Source organism: Nomascus leucogenys, chromosome 18, assembly GCF_006542625.1.
Source record: "Nomascus leucogenys isolate Asia chromosome 18, Asia_NLE_v1, whole genome shotgun sequence".
NCBI classification, from domain to species: domain Eukaryota; kingdom Metazoa; phylum Chordata; class Mammalia; order Primates; family Hylobatidae; genus Nomascus; species Nomascus leucogenys.
The window spans coordinates 19,022,339-19,043,447 of record NC_044398.1 but is presented as its reverse complement, the minus strand read 5'-3'; the positions used below and the strand labels follow the sequence as shown (position 1 = coordinate 19,043,447).

The window sequence follows — 21,109 nt, the reverse complement described above, 5'->3', positions numbered from 1 at the left end:
CACCGCAGGGTCCGGAGCTGGAGGGCTCCCGGGTCACCCCACCTGGATGGAAGAGAGGCTGCCCGGGAGGAGAACAGGGACTGGCTACCTAGGAAGGGAAGGCGGCGACGAGCCCCCACAGAGGCGGGGTCCGAGTCCCCAGCAAGAGCCCCGACAAGCGGTCGAAGAACGCGGGCAGAGGCTCCGACTTGGCCAGGAGAGCACGCCGCCGCCCGTAGGTGCTCGGGCCTAGCCGAGACCGGGAAGAGGTGGCGCCGCCCGCTTTTCCCAGACCCAGGGGTGGCCCGCCAGGCCTAACCCCGCTCCCCGCCCTGCTCCCGCGTCCCCTCCTCCGGCGACGCCCGGCCCGCGGTTGGCCGGCCCGCCAAGCGCTCCAAGGCGAGGGCGGGAGGCGAGCGCGCGGACCGCCGCGCACTCACCATTGTCAGCGCCGCCGCCGCCGCGTCCCCCCTATTCCACTCCTCTTCACTCAGGAGAACTCCCAGCCCCGGCTCCCTCTGCTCCGGCGCCCCGTCACGTGACCTCGGGCGGCTCGCCACACGTGACCGCTCCCTTCCTCTCCCCCTCCCCCCGCACCAGTCCCCTTCCAGCCTCCTGCCCCTCCCTGCTGGCCGCCCGGCACTCAGGGGAGAGGCGGCTTAGAGGCGGGGCCTCAGGCTCCACCCTTCTGAGGGTGGAGAGGGGCGAGCAAATTACGTCGAGTGGGCGGGGCCTGGGCAGAGGCAGGTTCGCGGGCTCCTCTTCGCCCTCTTCGGTCACCGGACTAGCGGTTCCGGGTCCGGCCTCTTTGCCACACCCAGTTCCTCTTCGTGAAAGTTTGAGCGGCTGGGAAGGAAGAAGGAGAGGAAGGGTTCGTTTGGAGGCGCTTTCTTTGGCTGGGTCCCTGGGTTGCCGAGGCGAATGGGAGCCCTGCTTCCTTAGGCCTCGCAAGAGATGTGCTCTCTTCGTCCAGGGCGAGGCGTTCTGCCACCTTGCCTGAACGCAGTCCCGCTCCACCTCCGTCTGAGTCTGGGTTTTCTTAACTTGGCTTTCTCGCCTCTAAAGAGAAGACCAGTAGAAAAAAATCCTAGGATACAACTTTCATTGCTTCCCAAAGTCCCCAGATGGCCCCTGAGCGACCCACCCTGAGCCTGGAGGGCTCACAAACCCACCCTTCCGCCCAGCCGTTCTGAGAGGGCAAAGGCGTTCCCCCAAAAGTCCCACGGTGCAGCTGAAGACTACGCTGGCCTGAACTGGATGCTCCTCCCTAGTTTGTAAGCCTATAGGACCTCCAGATGAGGAAAATAGCGTGTGAGATTTCACAGTGTAGTGTTGAAGGGCCACAGCGCACTCTATGCATAACCAAAGCAGAAGAAAAATCCATCCCTGAACTCACTATAATCACCCCACCTTAAAACAAAAGTTTGTGAGGCAAGGCCATGAAACAGGTCTCAAAAAAAATTTTTTTTATACTTAATCGTCAGTGTGAGCCTCAAATTTAAGAGGATTGAAATCAGAGTATCATCTCCAACCGCAATAGAATTAAAATTAGAAATCAACCCAAAAAAGCCAGAAAATTCCGGAAATATTGGAAATTAAGCAACATAATTCCAAATCTCTAGGTCAAAGAAGAGATCAATGGAAATTTAAAAATAAGTTGAGGCCGGGCACGGAGGCTCACACTTGTAATCCCAACACTTTGGGAGGCCAAGGCAGGTAGATCACCTGAGGTCAGGCACGAGTATCTCTTGAACCCGAGAAGCGGAGGTTGCAGTGCCCGAGATGGAGCCACTGCACTCCAGCCTGGGCGACAGAGCAAGACTCTGTCTCAAAAATAAAAAATATTAAAAATAAAAATAATTTGAAATAAAAGATAATACAACATATCAAATTTGTGGAATGCAGTGACACTGTGTAAAAGGAAAATTTGTAGCTTTAAATGCACATATTTGGGCCAGGCGTGGTGGCTTACGGTCTATAATTCCAGCACTTTGAGAGGCCGAGGCGGACGGATCACTTGAGGTCAGAAGTTTGAGACCAGCCTGGCCAACATGGCGAAACCCCGTCTCTACTAAAAATACAAAAATCAGCCGGGCATGGTGGTGGTGCACGTCTGTAATCCCAGCTACTCGGTAGGCTGAGGCAGGAGGATCGCTTAAACCTGGGAGGCAGAGGTTGCAGTGAGCCAAGATCGCACCACTGCACTCCAGCCTGGTGACAGAGCGAGACTCCGTCTCAAAAATAAATAAATAACTATAGTAACACTGATATTGTTGTCTGTTTGAACTGTGAAAAGAAAGCAGCAAAAACAATGCAAATCTTTAATTAATAAAAGTGAAAAATGTTTTTTTTTCCACTTGGAAGATTTGCCTGTCACCTTGAGAGCTACTCTGGTTCCTACCCACTCTTTTTTTTTTTTTTTTTTATGAGACGGAGTCTTGCTCTGTCACCCAGGCTGGAGTGCAGTGGCGCGATCTCCGCTCACTGCAAGCTCCGCCTCCCGGGTTCACGCCATTCTCCTGCCTCAGCCTCGCCGAGTAGATGGGACTACAGGCGCCCGCCACCACGCCCGGCTAATTTTTTGTATTTTTTTTTAGTAGAGACGGGGTTTCACCGTGGTTTCGATCTCCTGACCTCGTGATCCGCCCGCCTCGGCCTCCCAAAGTGCTGGGATTACAAGCGTGAGCCACCGCGCCCGGCCCCTACCCACTCTTTTCTGGGACTTAAATATCAACATAGCAAAGAGGATAGATGAAAATGCCACACAGGCAAAGAAATACTAGTAAAGGCCGGGCGCGGTGGCTCATGCTTGTAATCCCAGCACTTTGGGAGGCCGAGGCAGGCGGATCACGAGGTCAGGAGATCGAGACCACGGTGAAACCCCGTCTCTACTAAAAATACAAAAAAAATTAGCCGGGCGTGGTGGCGGGCGCCTGTAGTCCCAGCTACTCGGAGAGGCTGAGGCAGGAGAATGGCGTGAACCCGGGAGGCGGAGCTTGCAGTGAGCCGAGATTGCGCCACTGCACTCCAGCCTGGGCGACAGAGCGAGACTCCGTCTCAAAAAAAAAAAAAAGAAAGAAAGAAATACTAGTGAAGCCAGGTATAAATAACAGGTGGCAAAGAAAGTCACACTAGAGACCAATTTGTACTAATTATTTATTCTACTGATCAAAACCCAATCAATAATTGTGCCATCATAATAAATACAAGGAGCAACAGAATTGTTGAGCTAGTTATTTGTCTGTCTGCCTACCTATCAATTTATTCAGCAAGCCAGAATGTTAGAGCTAGATTGTGAGCAGTACAGTGTTTCACCAGCTGAGAACTGTGGCATCTCTAGATTTGCCCTCTGCCAAAAACAAACAAACAAACAAAACAAAACAAAACAAAACAAAAAGGTGGGGTGTGTGAGGAAAATGTGACTAACTTACAGGGATTGACTTTCATCAACAAAAGTACCGAGTTTAGGTCAGAAAGTATTCGCTGATAAAATAATCTGAGCTTTTATCTATCAGAAACCAGTTAAGAGAAAAATAGTCATTTATTCAAATTCACAAAGACTGAAAATTCACATTAATAACTGGGAGAGTGTCAGGAAGCAGCTGTTTGCGGAGTTCACTGGCAAAGTTAAGGGAACAGAATAAAATACAAATACACAAAAAGGATAAAGAAAGAAAATACAATCAGGCTGGGCGCAATGGCTCACACCTGTAATCCCAACACTTTGGGAGGCTGAGGTAGGTGCATCACTTCAGCCCAGGAGTTTGAGACCAGCCTGGGCAACATGGTGAGACCTTGTCTCTTACAAAAGCACAAAAATTAGCTGGGCATGGTGGCATGTGCCTATTGGACCACCTTCTCAGAAGGCTGAGGTGGGAGGATAGCTTGAGCCAGGGAGGCAGAGTTTGCCGTGAGCAGAGATTTCACCACTGCACTCCAGCCTGAGCAACAGAGCAAGACCCTGTCTCAAAAAATAAATAATAAATTAATTTAATTTAAAAAGAAAATACAATTTAAAGCATGCCAGTGAAGTACAGAAACACTTTTTTCTTTTAACCTCCCAGAGCAGATAGAATAGATTTTGCTTAAAAACTTTAGCAAGCGCAGCTGTAATCATGGTAAATATTCTTTTTTTTAATTACAATTATAAAAGCCAAACATTTTTTCACAGTATACAGTTTTTTCTTAAATGTACCAATACTTAATGTTTTATCTCACTATTCCTCGTTTCTTTTTAAATTGACATAAAATGTACATACAGTGACATATGTTAGTCTTAAGTGTGCAGTTTGATCAGTTTTGACAAATGCATACATTTTGATCATGCATGGTGTCACAGGGTGCAGTGGCTCATGTCTATAATCTCAGCACTTTGGGAAGCCAACACAGGAGGATTGCATGAGGCCAGGCGTTCGAGGCTCCAATGGTCGTGTCACTGCACTCCAGCCTGGATGATGGAGCAAGACCATAGTCTCTATAAAAAATTTAAAAATTATCCAGGTGGTGGGGCATGCCTGTAGTCACAGCCGCTCAGGAGGCGGAAGTGGGAGAATTGCTTGAGTCCAGGAGTTCCAGGCTATAGTGAGCCACACTGGTGCCACTGCACTCCAGTTTGGGCTACAGAACCAGGCCCTGACTCTTAAAAAAAAAAGCGTACTTTGTTTAACTCACACCTTCATCAGGATATAGATGACTGCCATCAACCCCAGAAAACTTTCTCACATCCTCTCTCAATCAAACCATCTCCATCTCCTAGACACAACCAGTGTTCTGATTTTTTTTGATATTGATTAGCTTTGTGTGTTCTATAATGAAATAATAATGGAATCATACCACAAGTGTTCTTTTGTGTCTTGTTTCATTCCCTAAGCAAAATGGTTTTGATACTTATTTATGTTGTTGTATGCATCAGCAGTTTGTTACATTTCATTGCTTATAGTAGTATTCCATTTTGTGAAGAGACCACAAAATATCCTTTTTCCTGTCAGTGGACATCCTTTTTCCCGTTTTTTTCTATTGTGAACAAAGTGCTACTATGTAAATGCCTTTTTTGTGAACCTAACCAAAGTGGAATTGCTGGGTTGGGTAGGTGTATATTTAATTTTACAAGAAAATGCCACATCACTTTTTAAACTGGTTGTGCCATTTTATCCTCCCATCATGAGTGTGTGAAATATTAATGTTTCTACATCCTTGCTAACATTTGGTGTTGTCAGTGTTTTTAACATTAGTCATTCTTATGAGTGTATGGTTTTCTCACTGTGGTTTTAATTTGCTTTTCCCTGATGATTAATGATTCTGAACACTTTTTCATGTGCATATGTATCATTCACATATACCTCCCTTTGGGAAGTGCCTGTCAAGACTGCCAATTTTTAGTTAAGATGTTTATTTTCTCATTATTGAGTTATAGTTTATCAAATATTTTGAATATAAGTCCTGTATCAAATGTAGTAATTGCAAATATTTTCTCCTACTCTGTGTGCTTATTTACTTTCCCAACAATGTCTGTTGATGACTTGAGAATTTGGACTTTTACATTTAGGTGTAAAATGTAAAATGAGATCCATCTCAAACTAAATTTTGCAAATAGTATGGGGTAAGATTTGAGAGCTTATTTGTGTCTACATGGTTCCAGCACCATTTGTTGCAAACACTTACCTTTCCCCCTTAAATAACTTTGGTGTTGGCCGGGCGCGGTGGCTCATGCCTGTAATCCCAGCACTTTGGGAGGCTGAGGCAGGTGGATCACCTGAGGTGAGGAGTTCAAGACCAGCCTGGCCAGTATGGTGCAACCCCGTCTCTACTAAAAAAATGCAAAAATTAGTTGGGTGTGGTCATGCATGCCTGTAATCCCAGCTACTCGGGAGGCTGAGGCAGAAGAATTATTTGAGCCCGGACGCAGAGGTTACAGTGAGCCAAGATCGGGCCATTGCACTCCAGCTTGGGCAACAGAGTGAGACTCCATCTCAAAAAATATATATATATATATATTTATATATATATATGTCCATATAGATAGATGCATCTTTGGTGTTTTTGTAAAAAATCTATTGACTATATAATTGTGGGCCTATTTCTGAAATTTCTAGTCTTTTCCATTGATCTGTTTGTCTATCTTTATGCAATACTACACTGTCTTCAATACAATTGCTTTATAGTAAACCTTGAAGTAAGGTACTGTAATTATTCCAACTTGTTATTTTTCAAGAATGCATTGGCTATTCTAAGTTCTTGTATTCCAACATACATTTATAAATTGTTAATCCACTTCTCAAAAAAAAAAATCTACTGGTTGGAAATGAGTTGAAGCTACACCTTAATTTGGGGAAAATTGGCATCTTAACGATATTGGGCCTTGCAATCAATGAATATGGTGTATTTATCTATTTTTCTAAATAAGTAGAGAAAATAGCTTTAATTTCTTTCGGCAATGTTTTGTAGTTTTCAGTACCTTTCACATCTTTTGTTAAATTTTTTTCTAAGCATTGATTTTTTCACACTATTGTAAATGGCATTAATTTTTTTTTTTAATTTTCTGGCCAGGTGTGGTGGCTCACACCTGTAATCCCAGCACTTTGGGAGGCCAAGGCAGGAGGATTGCCTGAGCCCAGGAGTTGGAGACCAGCCTGGGCAATATGGCAAGACCCCGTCTCTATACCAAATTTAAAATTTTATTTAAAAAAAATTTTCTAATTGTTCATTGCTTGTGCATGTGTTTGTGTGTGACTTTTCTACAATAACTTGGTATCTTGAAACCTTGCTAAATTTCTCTGATAATTTCTTCCCATCTTTTCCTCTCCTCTTTCGTCCTGGGTCTTCTGTTAGTCATGTATTGGACTTCCTGAATTGATTATGTCATTTTCTTATCTCTTCTTTTCTATTTTCCATCTAGTTGTCTCTTTGTTCTCCTTTCTAAATAATTTCTCCAATTTTATGTTCCAACTCTTATGATTTTTTTTGTTGAAATGACTGTGTTACAGTAGCCAGCCTCCAAGATATTCCCCGATGATCCTTGCCTTCCAGTATTTACACTCCTTTGAAGTCCCTTCTCAAATGCTGTCAACACTGGTCTGTGTGACCAACAGAATAAGATGGAAGTGATGTGTGTGACTTTCACGGCTGCTTCTCACTTGCTCTCTCTTGGGTCACTCACTCTGAGAGAAGTCCAATGGAGAGGTCCACATAGTGAGGAACTGAGATCACCTGGAAATAGCCAGGACTAACTTGCCAGCCATGTGAGTGAGCCATCTCGGAAGCTGATCCTCCTGCTCTCATTAACTCTTCAGATGACTGCAGCCTCAGCTGACAAATTGACTGCAATTTCATTAAAATCTCCTTAACAGAACCACCAAGGTAATCCTCTCTCAAATTTCTGATCCAAAGAAACTATAAAATTTTGAAATGTTCATTATTTACTAATATTCATTGCCACTAAGGGGTGTGTGTGTGTGTGTGTGTGTGTGTGTGTGTGTGTGTGTTTGAGACGAACTCTTGTTCCCCAGGCTGAAGTGCAATGGCACGATCTTGGCTCACTGCAACCTCTGCCTCCTGGGTTCAAGTGATTCTCCTGCCTCAGCCTCCCGAGTAGCTGGGACTACAGGTACCCAGCACCATGCCAGGCTAATTTTTGCATTTTTAGTAGAGATGGGGTTTCACCATGTTGGCCAGGCTGGTCTCAAACTCCTGACCTCAAGTGATCTGCCCACCTCAGCCTCCCAGAGTGCTGGGATTACAGGTGAGAGCCACTGCGCCCGGCCTGGAGACAGTTTTGATTGTTGAGTTCTAGGGGGGAAAGTGCTACTGGGCAAGTAACGAGTAGAGATCAGAAAGGCTGTAAACATCCTATAATCCACAGAATAGCCTCCCTCCAACAAAGACATAGGGTTCTGAAAGATCAATCGTATTAATATTTTCAACAGTGACCCAACTGGTAAAGCAGACAACATGCTGAGGGAATGGAGACAAAAAGCTTCTGCAAAATCAGCCATTCCCATCCCTTTGCTATCTTAGCATTTTATCATTATTATACATTTGAAAAAACATCCGTAATGTAAAATGTATTACAGTTATTTGTGTTTTATCCACTAAATTGTGAGTAGTCTTAACTGTTAATCCCTAGTGGCTTGGTCCTCAGCAGGTTTTTGTTGATTGCATAATATCAGATAGGAAAATTGGCTACTAATTAAACTATTGCTCAAAATTACAAATTGGAAGTTTTTAATCCTTTGCCCACAACCTCCCCAAAAACTCTGTAATTATGGTAAATAGCTGATTGAAAAAAATAGAACCCAAAAGGTAAAAGAGTAAGAATTTGAAAACCTACACAAGGCCAGGCATGTGGCCACATATATAATTTATATATTTAATAATAAATATAATATATAATAAATATCTATATTATTTATATATTATATATAAATAATATATTTATTTATATACTTATTTATATTATATATTATATATTATAATTTATAAAATATATAATATATTATATATTTATAAATATATTATATATTATATATTTATAATATATAAATATATTATATATTTATAATATATAAATATATTATATATTATAATATATAAAATATATTATATATTATAATATATAAATAATATATTATAATATATAATATATTTATAATATATATAATATATATTTTTATATTAATATATTTTTATATATTATATATTTTTATATTAATATATATTTTATATATTATATATTTTATATTAATATATATTTTATATATTATATATTTATATAGTAATATATATTTATTTAATATATATATTTTTATATATATTTATACATTTACATATAAATATATATCTTTACATATATTTATATATATATGTTTTATATAATATATATATTTTATATAATATATTATATATATTATATTTTTATATAAAATATATATAATATATTATAATATATAATATATTTTTATATTATATAGAATATATTATATATAATATATTATAATATAATATATAATATTATATATATTATAATATAATATATATAATATATATAATATATTATATATATTATAAATATTATATTATTATATATTTTATAAATTATATAATATATAGTTTATATATAATATATAATATATAAAATATATAATATATACTTTATATAATATATTATATATAATATATTATATAAATTATATATCATATATTTTATATATTATATATATATTATATATAAACTATATATTATATATTTTATATATAATATATATTATATAATATATATATAATATATATTATATATATTATGTAATATATATTATATATATTATATATAATATATATATTATATATATATTAATATATATTATATATTATATATATATATATATAATATATTATAATATATTATATATATTATGTATATATTATATATTATATATTATTATATAATATATAATATATTTATATATTATATATTATATAATATATAATTATTTATATATTATATATTATTATATATATTATTATATATATTATTATATAATATATAATATCTTATATATTATATATTATTATATAATATATATATAAGATATTATATATTATTATATAATATATAATATCTTATATATTATATATTATTATATAATATATTATATATTATATATAATAAAATATATAACATATATTTTGTTATGTATTATATATAAATTTATATATAATATATAATAAAATATATAATATATATATTATATAAATAAGTATATATTATATTTATAAATATGATATATTATATATTATATTTTTTATATATATTTAATATAATATATAATATATATGATGTATATATAAATATATAATATATTAAATGTTATATAATATATAATATATAATATATTAATTATATAATATATATAATTATATGTAATATAATTATATATAGTATAATTAATATATATATGAATATATATTATATAATATATATATAGCCAGGGATGGTGGCACATGCCTGTAGTCCTAGCTACTTGGAGGCTGAGGCAGGAGGATCACTTGAGGCCAGGAGCTCAAGGCTGCTTAAGCCTGGGAGGTGGAAGTTGCAGTGAGCCATGATCGCACCACTGCACTCCAGACTGGGTGACAGAGCGAGACTTTGTCCCTCACAAAAAAAAAAAAACAGCTCTAGCCTGGGCAACACAACAAGACCCTGTCTTTACCAAAAATACAAAAGAAAAAACAGCTGGGCGTGGTGGCGTGCACCTGTGGTCCCAGCTACTTGGGAGGCTGAGGTGGGAGGATCGCTTGAGCCCAGAAGTTGGAAGCTACTGTGAGCTTAGATCACACCACTGTACTCCAGCCTGGGTAAGAGAGCCAGACCATGTCTCAAAAGAAAAAAAAACAAAACACCTATACGGTTTATATACTGTTTCTTCTATGTGGCTAATAATATTTACTTCCATCTATCTAGGTTGGTGCAAAAGTAACATTTACTTCCAGCTATCTAGATTGGTGCAAAAGTAATTGCAGTTTTGGACTGTGAATTTTATTTTATTTTATTTTTTAGATGGAGCCTCCCTCTGTTACCCAGGCTGGAGTGCAGTGGCATGATCTTGGCTCACTGCAACCTCCACCTCCTGGGTTCAAGTGATTCTCTTGCCTCTGCCTCCCAAGTGGCTGGGATTATAGGTGCCCACCACCAAGCCCAGCTTATTTTTTCTACTTTTGGTAGAGACGGGGTTTCACTATGTTGTCTACACGGGTCTCAAACTCCTGATCTCAAGTGATCCTCCTCCCTTGGCCTCCCAAAGTGCTGGGATTACAGTTGTGAGCCACCGCACCCCGCCTGGACCATGAATTTTAAATCATTATAACTAGGCTCAAACTCATCTTTATTAATCAAAATAGGAACCATTACAATCAATACATTTTTGCCAATGAGAAATAAGTTTGTATTCCTGTAGCGTAAAAATCCATGCTTTTGGATTTGACAAACTCTTGGAAAGCATTTTCTGCATTCTACTGGTTGTGGAAGCGTTTTCCCTGCAAAAAGTTGCCGAGATGCTTGAAGGAGTGGTAGTCAGTTGGCAAGAGGTCAGGTGAATATGGCAGATGAGGCAAAGCTTTGTAGCCCAATTCATTCAACTTTTGAACCATGGGTTCTACAACCTGCAGTCAGGCATTCTCGTGGAGCAGAACTGGGCCTTTCTGTGGACCTATGCCGGCTGCAGGAGTTGCAGTTGTTGGTGCATCTCATCGATTTGCTGAGCATACTTCTCAGATGCAATGGTTTTGCCGGGATTCAGAAAGCTGCAGTGGATCAGACTGGCAGCAGTGACCATGACCTTTTTTTGGTGCAAGTTTGGCTTTGGGAAGTAATTTGGAGCTTCTTTTTGGTCCAGCCACTGAGCTGGTAATTGCCGGTTGTCGTATAAAATCCACTTTTTGTTGCACATCACAATCAGATCAAGAAATGGTTCGTTGCTGTTGTGTAGAATAAGGGAAGACAACACTTCAAAATGACGATGTTTTTGATTCTCGCTCAGCTCATAAGGCACCCACTTATCAGGCTTTTTTACCTTTCCAATTTGCTTCAAATGCCGAACGACCTGTAGAACGGTCGATGTTGAGTTCTTCGGCAACTTCTTGTGTAGTTGTAAGAGGATCAGCTTCCATGATTGCTGTCAATTGGTCACTGTCAAATTCCCATGGCCAGCCACTATGCTCCTCATCTTCAAGGCGCTCATCTTTTTTGCAAAATGTTTTAGCCACCACTGCACTGTATGTTTGTTGGCAGTTCCTGCGCCAAATGTGTTGATGTTGCGAGTTGTCTCCGCTGCTTTAAGACCTGTTTTGAACTCGAATAAGAAAATAGCTTGAATTTGCTTTTGTCTTAACATCATTTCCATAGTCTAAAATAAACATAAAATAAACAGCAAGTAATAAGTCACTAGCACAAAAACACAAAACGAGAAAGGCCCATTAAAATGATGTATAACATAACCCCATTTATTTAAGAATGCATTCCAATATCAAACGGCAAATTCCAACAATGCAAAAACCTCAATTACTATTGCACTCACATAATACCTTCCTTAGTGCCAGGCAAGACTAACATGTTACATTCACTCTCATTCAAACCCTGTTAGACTAAGCTCAAGGACAAATACCATCTGATGTGTCCTTGTTTCCCTCTGTATTCCCATCACCTAGCACATAGATGTAATCTTTAAAATAATCTTACAAAATAGCTTGTGTAGTTTTGTGTAGTTTTAAATTCTTACTCTTACTTTTTTTAAGTTCTGTAGGTTTTTAAATTCTTACTCTTTTACCTTTTGGGCTCTGTCAATCAACACTCATTTTCATGATTACAATTTTTTAGGGGCTTACTATTTGCCAAACACTGAGCTAACTATATCGTATACATTGCCTCATTTAATCTTCACCACAACCCTTTGGGCAAGTATTGTTAAACTATAGTACAGGTAGTGATAATAGCTCATGTTTATTGATCAGTTGCTCAATGGCATTGTCTCTAGCACTTTACATGTATTAATTTATTTAATCTTCTTAACAAACCTACAAAGTAGGTACTATCATTATCCTCACCTTAAAAAGGAGGAAACTGAGGTATAGAGAGGTTAGGTAACTCATCTAAGCTTATCTAGTTGGTAAGTGACAGAACTTTTTTGTGTGTGTGACAGTCTCGCTCTGTCACCATGCTGGAGTGCAGTGGCATGATCTCAGCTCACTGCAACCTCCAACTCCCTGGTTCAAGCAGTTCTCCTGCCTCAGCCTCCCAAGTAACTGGGATTACAGGCACATGCCACCACACTCGGCTAATTTTTGTATTTTTAGTAGAGATGGGGTTTCACCATGTTGGCCAGGATGGTTTCAATCTCCTGACCTTGTGATCCGCCCACCTCGGCCTCCCAAAGTGCTGGGATTACAGGCGTGAGCCACTGCGCCCGGGCCCGACAGAACTTTCAATCCAGATGATCTGGCTCTGGAGTCTACACAATTAACCCCTTACTATTCTGCTCTCCCTAGACAAACTTAGCTAAATTAGGCTAGTTGTTCTAAAGTTATACAGCTAATGAAGAGTAAAACTGGTATTTAAGCCAGGACTTTGCAATGCTAAAACTCAAACTGTTTCTACAAAAGAGAAATACTCTACAGTTCCTTTGTGGCAAGTTTAAGATCTTTTTTAACAAAAATGTCATGTTTTAAACAAAACCTAGACTACCTGCCTCTCCTTTAAAGGTGTAAAATCTAGCACTTAACTAGTGGTACAAAGCAACAGGTATATTTTCTAAAACATGCCTTGTTTTCTCTGCTATATCATATGGAAGCCAAAAATAGGCCTCTTGACAGTAATACCCCATTGGGCATAAAACTAACTAAGTTCCTATTAAATAATCTCAGATTTATTAACAGAAAGATCAGGGTATAATTTACAACTGTCACCCAAAGTAAAATGCTATAAACATATTCCTGTGAGTTGTGTTCTATGAGAAGCAAGCTCTGAGATGATGAATAGCATGGAGGAAGTTAATGATGGAGTTGCCTTAGAATCAACACCTGTGCAGAACAAGAAGGAAACAGGGTTAGAGAGGAATAAATTGACCTGCAGTATAATCACAAGGCATCAGCTGACCACATAGAGAGTTCTGAAGTTGGGGTGTTTCTTCTGAGTTGTTACAAGTGGAGCATGAGCTCTGAGACTCTATACCCCCACACAGATGAGTCTTTGACTGTGAGCTGTCCATGAGAAGGGAGCATGACCTTGGATGAACTGGCTGTCTGCATCTAAGAACTTGCAGCCCTCAGCCAACCTTTCCTGTGGCCAAGGGAATAGATCTTCCAGTCCCAAAGGGGGAATCTCGGTAACACAGCACAGCATTCGTAACAGTTTACCCCTTGTGCCACTTAGATCTTTTTGCTTCATATAAATTCTGGGAACAGCTCCTTCAGGATAGTGCAGGGCTCTTTTCCTGGAGAAAGGTCAGTGGAATGAACTGCAGCCACTGCCACTGCAGCTGGTATCAAGACTACAATGGATACTCATTAAATGCCTCCTCTACTATCAATTCTAGATTTCTCTCACCCTTGGCTAACACCTCTGCTAGTCTAGATGGCATAGTTGGAGGACTGACCCAGACCTTCAGCCATGAGGATCTGAGCCCCTAGTTAGCAGGTTCTTCTCAGGCCTGGCTGCTGTATTTACCCATTTACCATTAAACCATTAGTACTTCTCTAAATACTAAGAGAAGACTCAATGGATCACTTGGGTGTCAAGCATAGTCCTCCCTGTCCCCACTGTGTAGCAGCAGCCCTGCCTCTTGATAATCAGGTTCATAGCCCCCGCCAAGATGGTGACTTCTTGACCATTCATCGCTTGCCACAAAGAGTTTAAGATGCCATAGCTTAAAGTTCAATATGACTCTTACCATGTCCCCTGGTGGAAACATTTCCCACAGGGAACCATAACATCTAAATATGCAAAACTCAGGGTTGCGGTAATAGGAAGAATAAATTCCACAGGTAGTGTTTTGTTTTGTTTCGTTAGATAAGGGGACAGGGTCTTTTATGTTGCCCAGGCTGCTCTTGAACTCCTGGCCTCAAGCAATCCTCCCACCTCAGCCTCCCAAGTAACTGGGATTGCAGACATTAGCCATTGTGTCCAGCTAAACACCCCACGTAGTTCTGATGTTGAGTCCTTTTGTACTTCCACTCCTTGGTCCCTGGACCCATGTATTCTACCTATTAAGGACACAGCACCATATAAAGATTACTGATCTAGCATGTAAACTGCATCCTGAAGGTTGTGACGCCAACCTCAGTGCATCATAGCCAAGCGTTGCCTCAGCTGTGCCCTCAACAGGCCCTTCCATCATTCTGTCATGTTGAGGACACTGAGGTGATGTGGTGGATGATAAAACCAGTGGAGCCCTTGGTCGTGTGCCCACTGCTGCATCTCCTGCTGTTATGCTGTGATGTGATGTTACATGCAAAACCCTGTTGATAAATCAAACATACTCTGTAAGCCCTTAGATTTTAGTGTTAGACATTCCCTGAGCAGGAAAGGCAAACATATACCTGAAATACATGTCTATCACTGTTCAAACAAATCTCTGGCCCTTCCAGGATGGAAGGGACCTAATGTAGTCAACTAGCCACCAAGGTCTCCTTCAGGGATAGTGCCATATCAGTGGCTCAGCAATGAGCTCTGTTGCTAGTATACTAGACATTTGGCAACATCAGTAGCTGGATCAATCTTGGTCGGCAGGAGCCCGTGTGTGGCCTCCACTGCTGCCAATGTGGCCACTCCTTCCTAAGCTCATCGTGCTAGTTTTAGGGTGGCCCGTGACAGAGGCCGACTGACATCTGTCCAAGTCATTTTTTCTACCCGGTTGTTTAGTGCCTCTTCTGTGATGAATGTTTTCTGGTGGGCATTCACATTTGATACGTACATCTTCACACTTTGTCTTCTCTCATTGGTCCATTCACATGCCTTTACCCTAAGCTGCTTAGTGCCCAATCTTCCAATCTTTCTGTTTTAGGCCCCTTATCAACTGGGCAAAACGATCACCACAGTCCATGAAAATGAGTATCTTCCAACCTCAGGCTACTTCTCTCTCTACACAGAGTGGATGGCCAGGAGCACCACCCAACCCTCCTGCCCACTGGGAGGATTTCCCCTCAAAGCTGCTTTTCAAGTCCACTCCTGAGTGGCACTGTAGTGTAGCTGACATCCACTTTTGGCTTGCTCCCATATACTAGACAAATCCATGTGTGAACCAAGCTGGAGTTTATTCCTACCCTGGCAGTTGGTCATTAGGAAGCCCTCATACAGCCATAGATGTGAGCCCAGGAAGAAATGTTGGTGCATCAGTGGCAATGACATGGGGGTCTAGTCAGTGGCCACTGTGATTTTCTGTGAGATGTCCAGCCAGTTCAGGTCTCTTTAGACGGTACTATGACAGAGAGTGGGAAAGTTAAAATAGTCCTGGGAATAGACTGTAAATATACTGCTGTCTGTTCCAAGAGAATGTAAACTCTTTCTGATCCTCTTTTTTTTTTTTTTTTGACAGAGTCTGGCTCTGTTGCCCAGGCTGGAGGGCAGTGGTGCAATCTCAGGTCACTGCAACCTCTACCTCCCAGGCTCAAGCCAACCTCCCACCTCATCTGCCTGAGTAGCTGGGACTACAGGCGCATGCCACTACAACTGGCTAATTTTTGTATTTTTTGTAGAGACAGAGTTTCACCATGTTGCCCAGGTTGGTCTTGAACTCTTGAGCTCAAGCCATCCATCCATCTTGGCCTCCCAGTGCTGGGATTACAGGCATGAGCCACTGCGCCTGGCCTCTGATCCTCTTTTAAAAAATGGAGAGATGAGGTCTCGCTGTATTTCCCAGACTGGTCTCGAACTCCTGGGCTCAAGTGATTCTCCTACCTCAGCCTCCTAAAGTGCTGGGATTATAGGCATGAGCCACTGTGCCCAGCCTTATCCTCTTTTTTTGATAGGGATATAAAAGAAAGCATTTGTCAAATAAATGACTATTAGGTATCTAAAGCTATGTAACTCTGCTCTAGCAAAAGTGTTCCACCTGGGGACGCTGCTTCCATAGAGCTACTACAGATGCACCTCCACTTACAGTGGGGTTACATCCCAATAAACCCGTCATAAATTGAAAATATTTATTTATTTATTTTTGAGACTGAGTCTCACTCTGTCTCCCAGGCTAGAGTGCAGTGGCGCAGTCTCAGCTCACTGCAACCTCCGCCTCCCGGGTTCAAGCGATTCTCCTATTTCAGCCTCCGGAGTAGCTGGGATTACAGGTATGCACCACCACACGCAGCTAGTTTTTCTGTTTTTAGTAGAGACAAGGTTTCATGTTGGCCAGGCTGGTCTCAAACTCCTGACCTCAGGTGATCCACCTGCCTCGGCCTCCCAAAGTGCTGGGATTACAGGCGTGAGCCACCACACCCGGCCAAAAATATCTTAAGTCAAAAACACATTAAATACACCTAATGTATCAAACATCATAGTTTATTCAGCCTAGCCTACTTTAAGTATGCTCAGAACACTTACATTAGCCTACACTTGGGGAAAATACTCTAATAGAAAGCCTATTTTATAATAAAGAGTTTTAATGTCTCATGTAATGTATTGAATACTGAAAGCAAAAAACCATGCTCCCCACTGCTGCCCAGCACCACCAGAGAGCATCATACCACATATCACTAACCTGGGACAATGTCAAAATGCAAAAACTGAAATTTAGTTTCTACTGAATGTGTGTCACTTTCACACTATCATAAAGTCAAAGAATCATTAAGTCAAATCATTGTAAGTTGGGGACCCTCTGTACTCGGTTGAATTTGTAATAGTCCACTGGCACTCTCCATTTGCTTTTTGTGAGGCCCAGACTGGTGAATTAAATGGAGGTGCATTGGGGACCAGTATTCCTGCGTTCTTTGTTTTTTGTTTTGTTTTTGTTTTTGTTTTTTCATGACAGAGTCTCACTCTGTCGCCCAGGCTCGAGTGCAGTGGCTTGATCTCGGCTCACTGCAACCTCCGTCCACTGGGTTCAAGCGATTCTCCTGCCTCAGCGTCCTGAGTAGCTGAGATTATAGGAGCCTGCCACCACGCCCGGCTAATTTTTGTATTTTTAGTAGAGACAGGGTTTCACCATCTTGGCCAAGCTGGTCTTGAACTCCTGACCTCGTAATCCACCTTCCTCGGCCTCCCAAAGTGCTGGGATTACAGGCCTGAGCCACTGTGCCCGGCCACGTTCTTTGTTTTCAAAGGTGCTGCTAATCACTGACATTCCCCTTAGGATGAAATATGGTTTTTGATTTATTGGTAGATGGTGGGAGGGGTGGCTTCAGAAGTTTCCACCTGGTCTTTTCCATCACAATAGCTTCTATCACACAGGTTGAGAAACCAGTGTGGAGGTTGTACTAACTACCAAGTAAGTCCATTCTAATGATACATTCAGATACTGGAAAAATGGCCACTGTGAGCCAGACCTGGGTGACGATTCCACCATGTGCCCCCACTAAAAAGGAGGCCATGGTGATGTCTTGGGTGATGTTTTGGATCTCTGTTTCAAAATCAACTCAGATCCTGTGACTGACTGTTCCTGAAATGTTTAAATATCCCCCTTTTCCCCAATATATGGTACCTGAGAAAATGCCCATAGATCCCTTTGACTAAGCGTTAGAGGAATCATCACTACATATACTTGCCGCAATCTCACGGGGTTCTTTTTCCAGAGGAACTAGTTTCCCTCTTAGTCAGTGGGTTCCAGATCTGAAAACTGACTCAGGTAAGAAAACTGGTTAAAGCTATCGTGTTTTTTTTTTTTTTTGGAGACAGAGTCTCACTCTGTTGCCCACGGTGCAGTGCAATGGCATGATCTCGGCTCATTGCAACCTCCACCTCCCAGGTTCAAGTGATTCTCCTGCCTCAGCCTCCTGAGTAGCTGGGATTACAGGCACGTGCCACCATACCCAGCTAATTTTTGTATTTTTAGTAGACATGGGGGTTTCACCATGTTGGTCAGGCTGGTCTTGAACTCCTGATCTTGTGATCCACCCACATTGGCCTCCCAAAGTGCTGGGACTACAGGCATGAGCCACCACGCCCAGCCACCAGAGTGCTTTTTTATTGATGCAATTGCCCTATGCCTCCTGACCATCTTGATCTTTCTGGTTGAATAATGTGGTGGTTAATTTTAGGTGTCAACTTCACTGGATTAAGGGATACCTAGATAGCAGGTAAAGCATTATTTCTGGGTGTATCTGTGAAGTTATTTCCTCAAGAGATTAGAGTGTGAGTTGGTAGACCAAGTGGGGAAGATCTGCCACATCCCTGGATCCCTGGTCCAAGGCCTTTGGACTTGGACTGAGCTATGCTACCAGCTTCCTTGGTTCTCCAGCTTGCAGTGGCCTCCACCATCACATGAGCCAATTGCCCTAATAAACCTCCTCTCATATATCTACATATATGTCCTAGTGATTCTGTCTCTCTGGCAAACCCTGCTTAATACAACAGATTGAGCAATACTTTTGCTGGCTGTGCAACTACATTGCCTCTAGAGATGCCGTCTCCTGTCTCAGTGCCCATCAGGCTCCCCTGGATACATCTCTGACCTTGTTGCTCATTAAGATAACCGCACCTCTTGGCTTCTTGGCTGAGCGCGGTGGCTCATGCCTGTAATCCTAGCACTTTGGGAGTCCAAGGCGGGCAAATTGCCTGAGCTCAGGAGTTCGACACCAGCCTGGGCAACACAGTGAAACCCCGTCTCTACTAAAATACAAAAAAAAAAAAAAAAAATTAGCCAGGTGTGGCAGTGTGTGCCTGTAGTCCAAGCTACTCAGGAGGCTGAGGCAGGAGAATTGCTTGAACCCAGGAGGTGGAGGTTGCAGTGAGCTGAGATTGCGCCACTGCACTCCAGCCTGGGCAACAGAGTGAGACTCTGTTTCCAAAAATAAAAAAAAAACGTAACTGCACCTCTTGGCTTCTGATGGTTGAGCACTACCACCTGGCCTCTATTATTTTGGTTGCCATTATTCCCACTGCTATCAATAAGACCAGTTATGTAACAACATCAGCCCTGCCCTTCAGAGGAGAGCCACTGCAGATGGCTCAGAGGTGCTGATTGCTCTCACCAGGCTATTCTTTATTGCTTTGGCCTTCCTGCAAGACAGTCATCTGGTGGGTTTGCAAGGCTTACATAGTCCGTTCATTCTATCACGTGCATTTCCTTAATCCTGTTGACCCCTTTTTCCACTGCCTGGCATGACAATTCCAGTATTTCCACTTCACTTAAGTGTGGGCTTTGTCTAAGTATCTAAGAGCCATTTTAGCAGAGTCTCAACACCTTCTCCCAGGGTTCTTGCCAGGGCATTAAAACCTGTATCCCAGGAGGGTACACTCACATTGCTAAACACTCCCTTATCCAACTTTGTGTTCTATCTCCGTCCCTGGATCAAGGACTTCCAGAGTTAAGTCTTATAGACACCCTCTCAGCTTTTAAGGTCCATGTTAGCTAAATTCTACAGAACTTTCAGAGTATTTTACCTTTCCTCCTGAGCAAGCCCAAAACTTCCCTGTTGGGTTATACTGACTTAACTTTGATATTTATCTGCTGTCTAGGAAGGGAGGTGGGGACAGATCTTGAAGGAGGGTGAGTGTCGTCTTTAAGGGTAGAGGCCTCTTGATTGTCTTCAGCAGGAAAGCATTAGCTTTTTGTTTTTTGATTGCTGTCTTTTTTTTTTTTTGAGACAGTCTCGCTCTGTCACCTAGGCTGGAGTGCAGTGGTGTAATCTCGGCTCATTGCAAACTCCACCTCCCAGGTTCAAGTGATTCTAATACCTCAGCCTGCCGAGTAGGATTACAGGTGCTCGCCACCACAACCAGCTAATTTTTGTATTTTTAGTAGAGACAGGGTTTCACTATGTTGGCCAGGCTGGTCTTGAACTCCTGACCTCAAGTGATCTGCCTGCCTCAGCCTCCCAAAGTGCTGGGATTACAAGCATGAGTCACTACACCTGGCCAGCATTGGTCCTTAAAGCATGGGACTCTTCTGTAGATTCAGAGGTTCAAAGGAATCTGAGGATTTCAAACTTGAATGTATCAGCCCAGATGTCTCCATCTCTCAGGGTCCCATTTTTCCCCAGTAAGGACTCTGAGCTTGCATAACAGACTGGGCTAAGCTGACAATTTAATATTCCTGGAACTCTGCTTTTTTTTTTTTTCTTTTTTTTTGAGATGGAGTCTCCCTCTGTCACCCAGGCTGGATTGTAGTGACATGATCTTGGCTCACTGCAACCTCCCAGGTTTGAACTTCCCAGGTTCAAGCAATTCTCCTGAGTAGCTGGAATTATAGATGGCTGCCACCACACCTGGCTAATTTTTGTATTTTTAGTAGAGACAGAGTTTCGCCATGTTGGCCAGGCTGATCTCAAACTCCTGACCTCAGGTGATCCAGCTGCCTCAGCCTCCCAAAGCATTGGGATTGCAGGCGTGAGCCACCACGCCCAGCCATCTGCTATTCTCATAAGTCCTGGGCTTGGTCCTCAGCTTTTTGAGTCCTTCTATCACAGAAGAGAATTTCTTAATATGCTGCCAAGG

At 41.5% G+C, this 21,109-nt stretch overlaps 1 protein-coding gene across 2 annotated transcripts in view; it reads right to left on the bottom strand.

The window, feature by feature from the left end:
- The window catches only part of VPS26A (VPS26, retromer complex component A), a 52,962-nt gene extending 52,415 nt beyond the window's left edge, over positions 1 to 547 (bottom strand). The window contains exon 1 of one of the 2 annotated variants that reach the window (XM_030797736.1): positions 420 to 547. Coding sequence is in view for 1 of the 2 variants with exons in the window: in XM_030797735.1 (XP_030653595.1) it covers positions 420 to 422 (3 nt within the window). In the remaining variant the exon portion in view is untranslated. The remainder of the gene's footprint in view (positions 1 to 419) is intronic. The other variant, XM_030797735.1, reaches the window with a different exon arrangement.
- Positions 548 to 21,109: the final 20,562 nt, after the last annotated feature.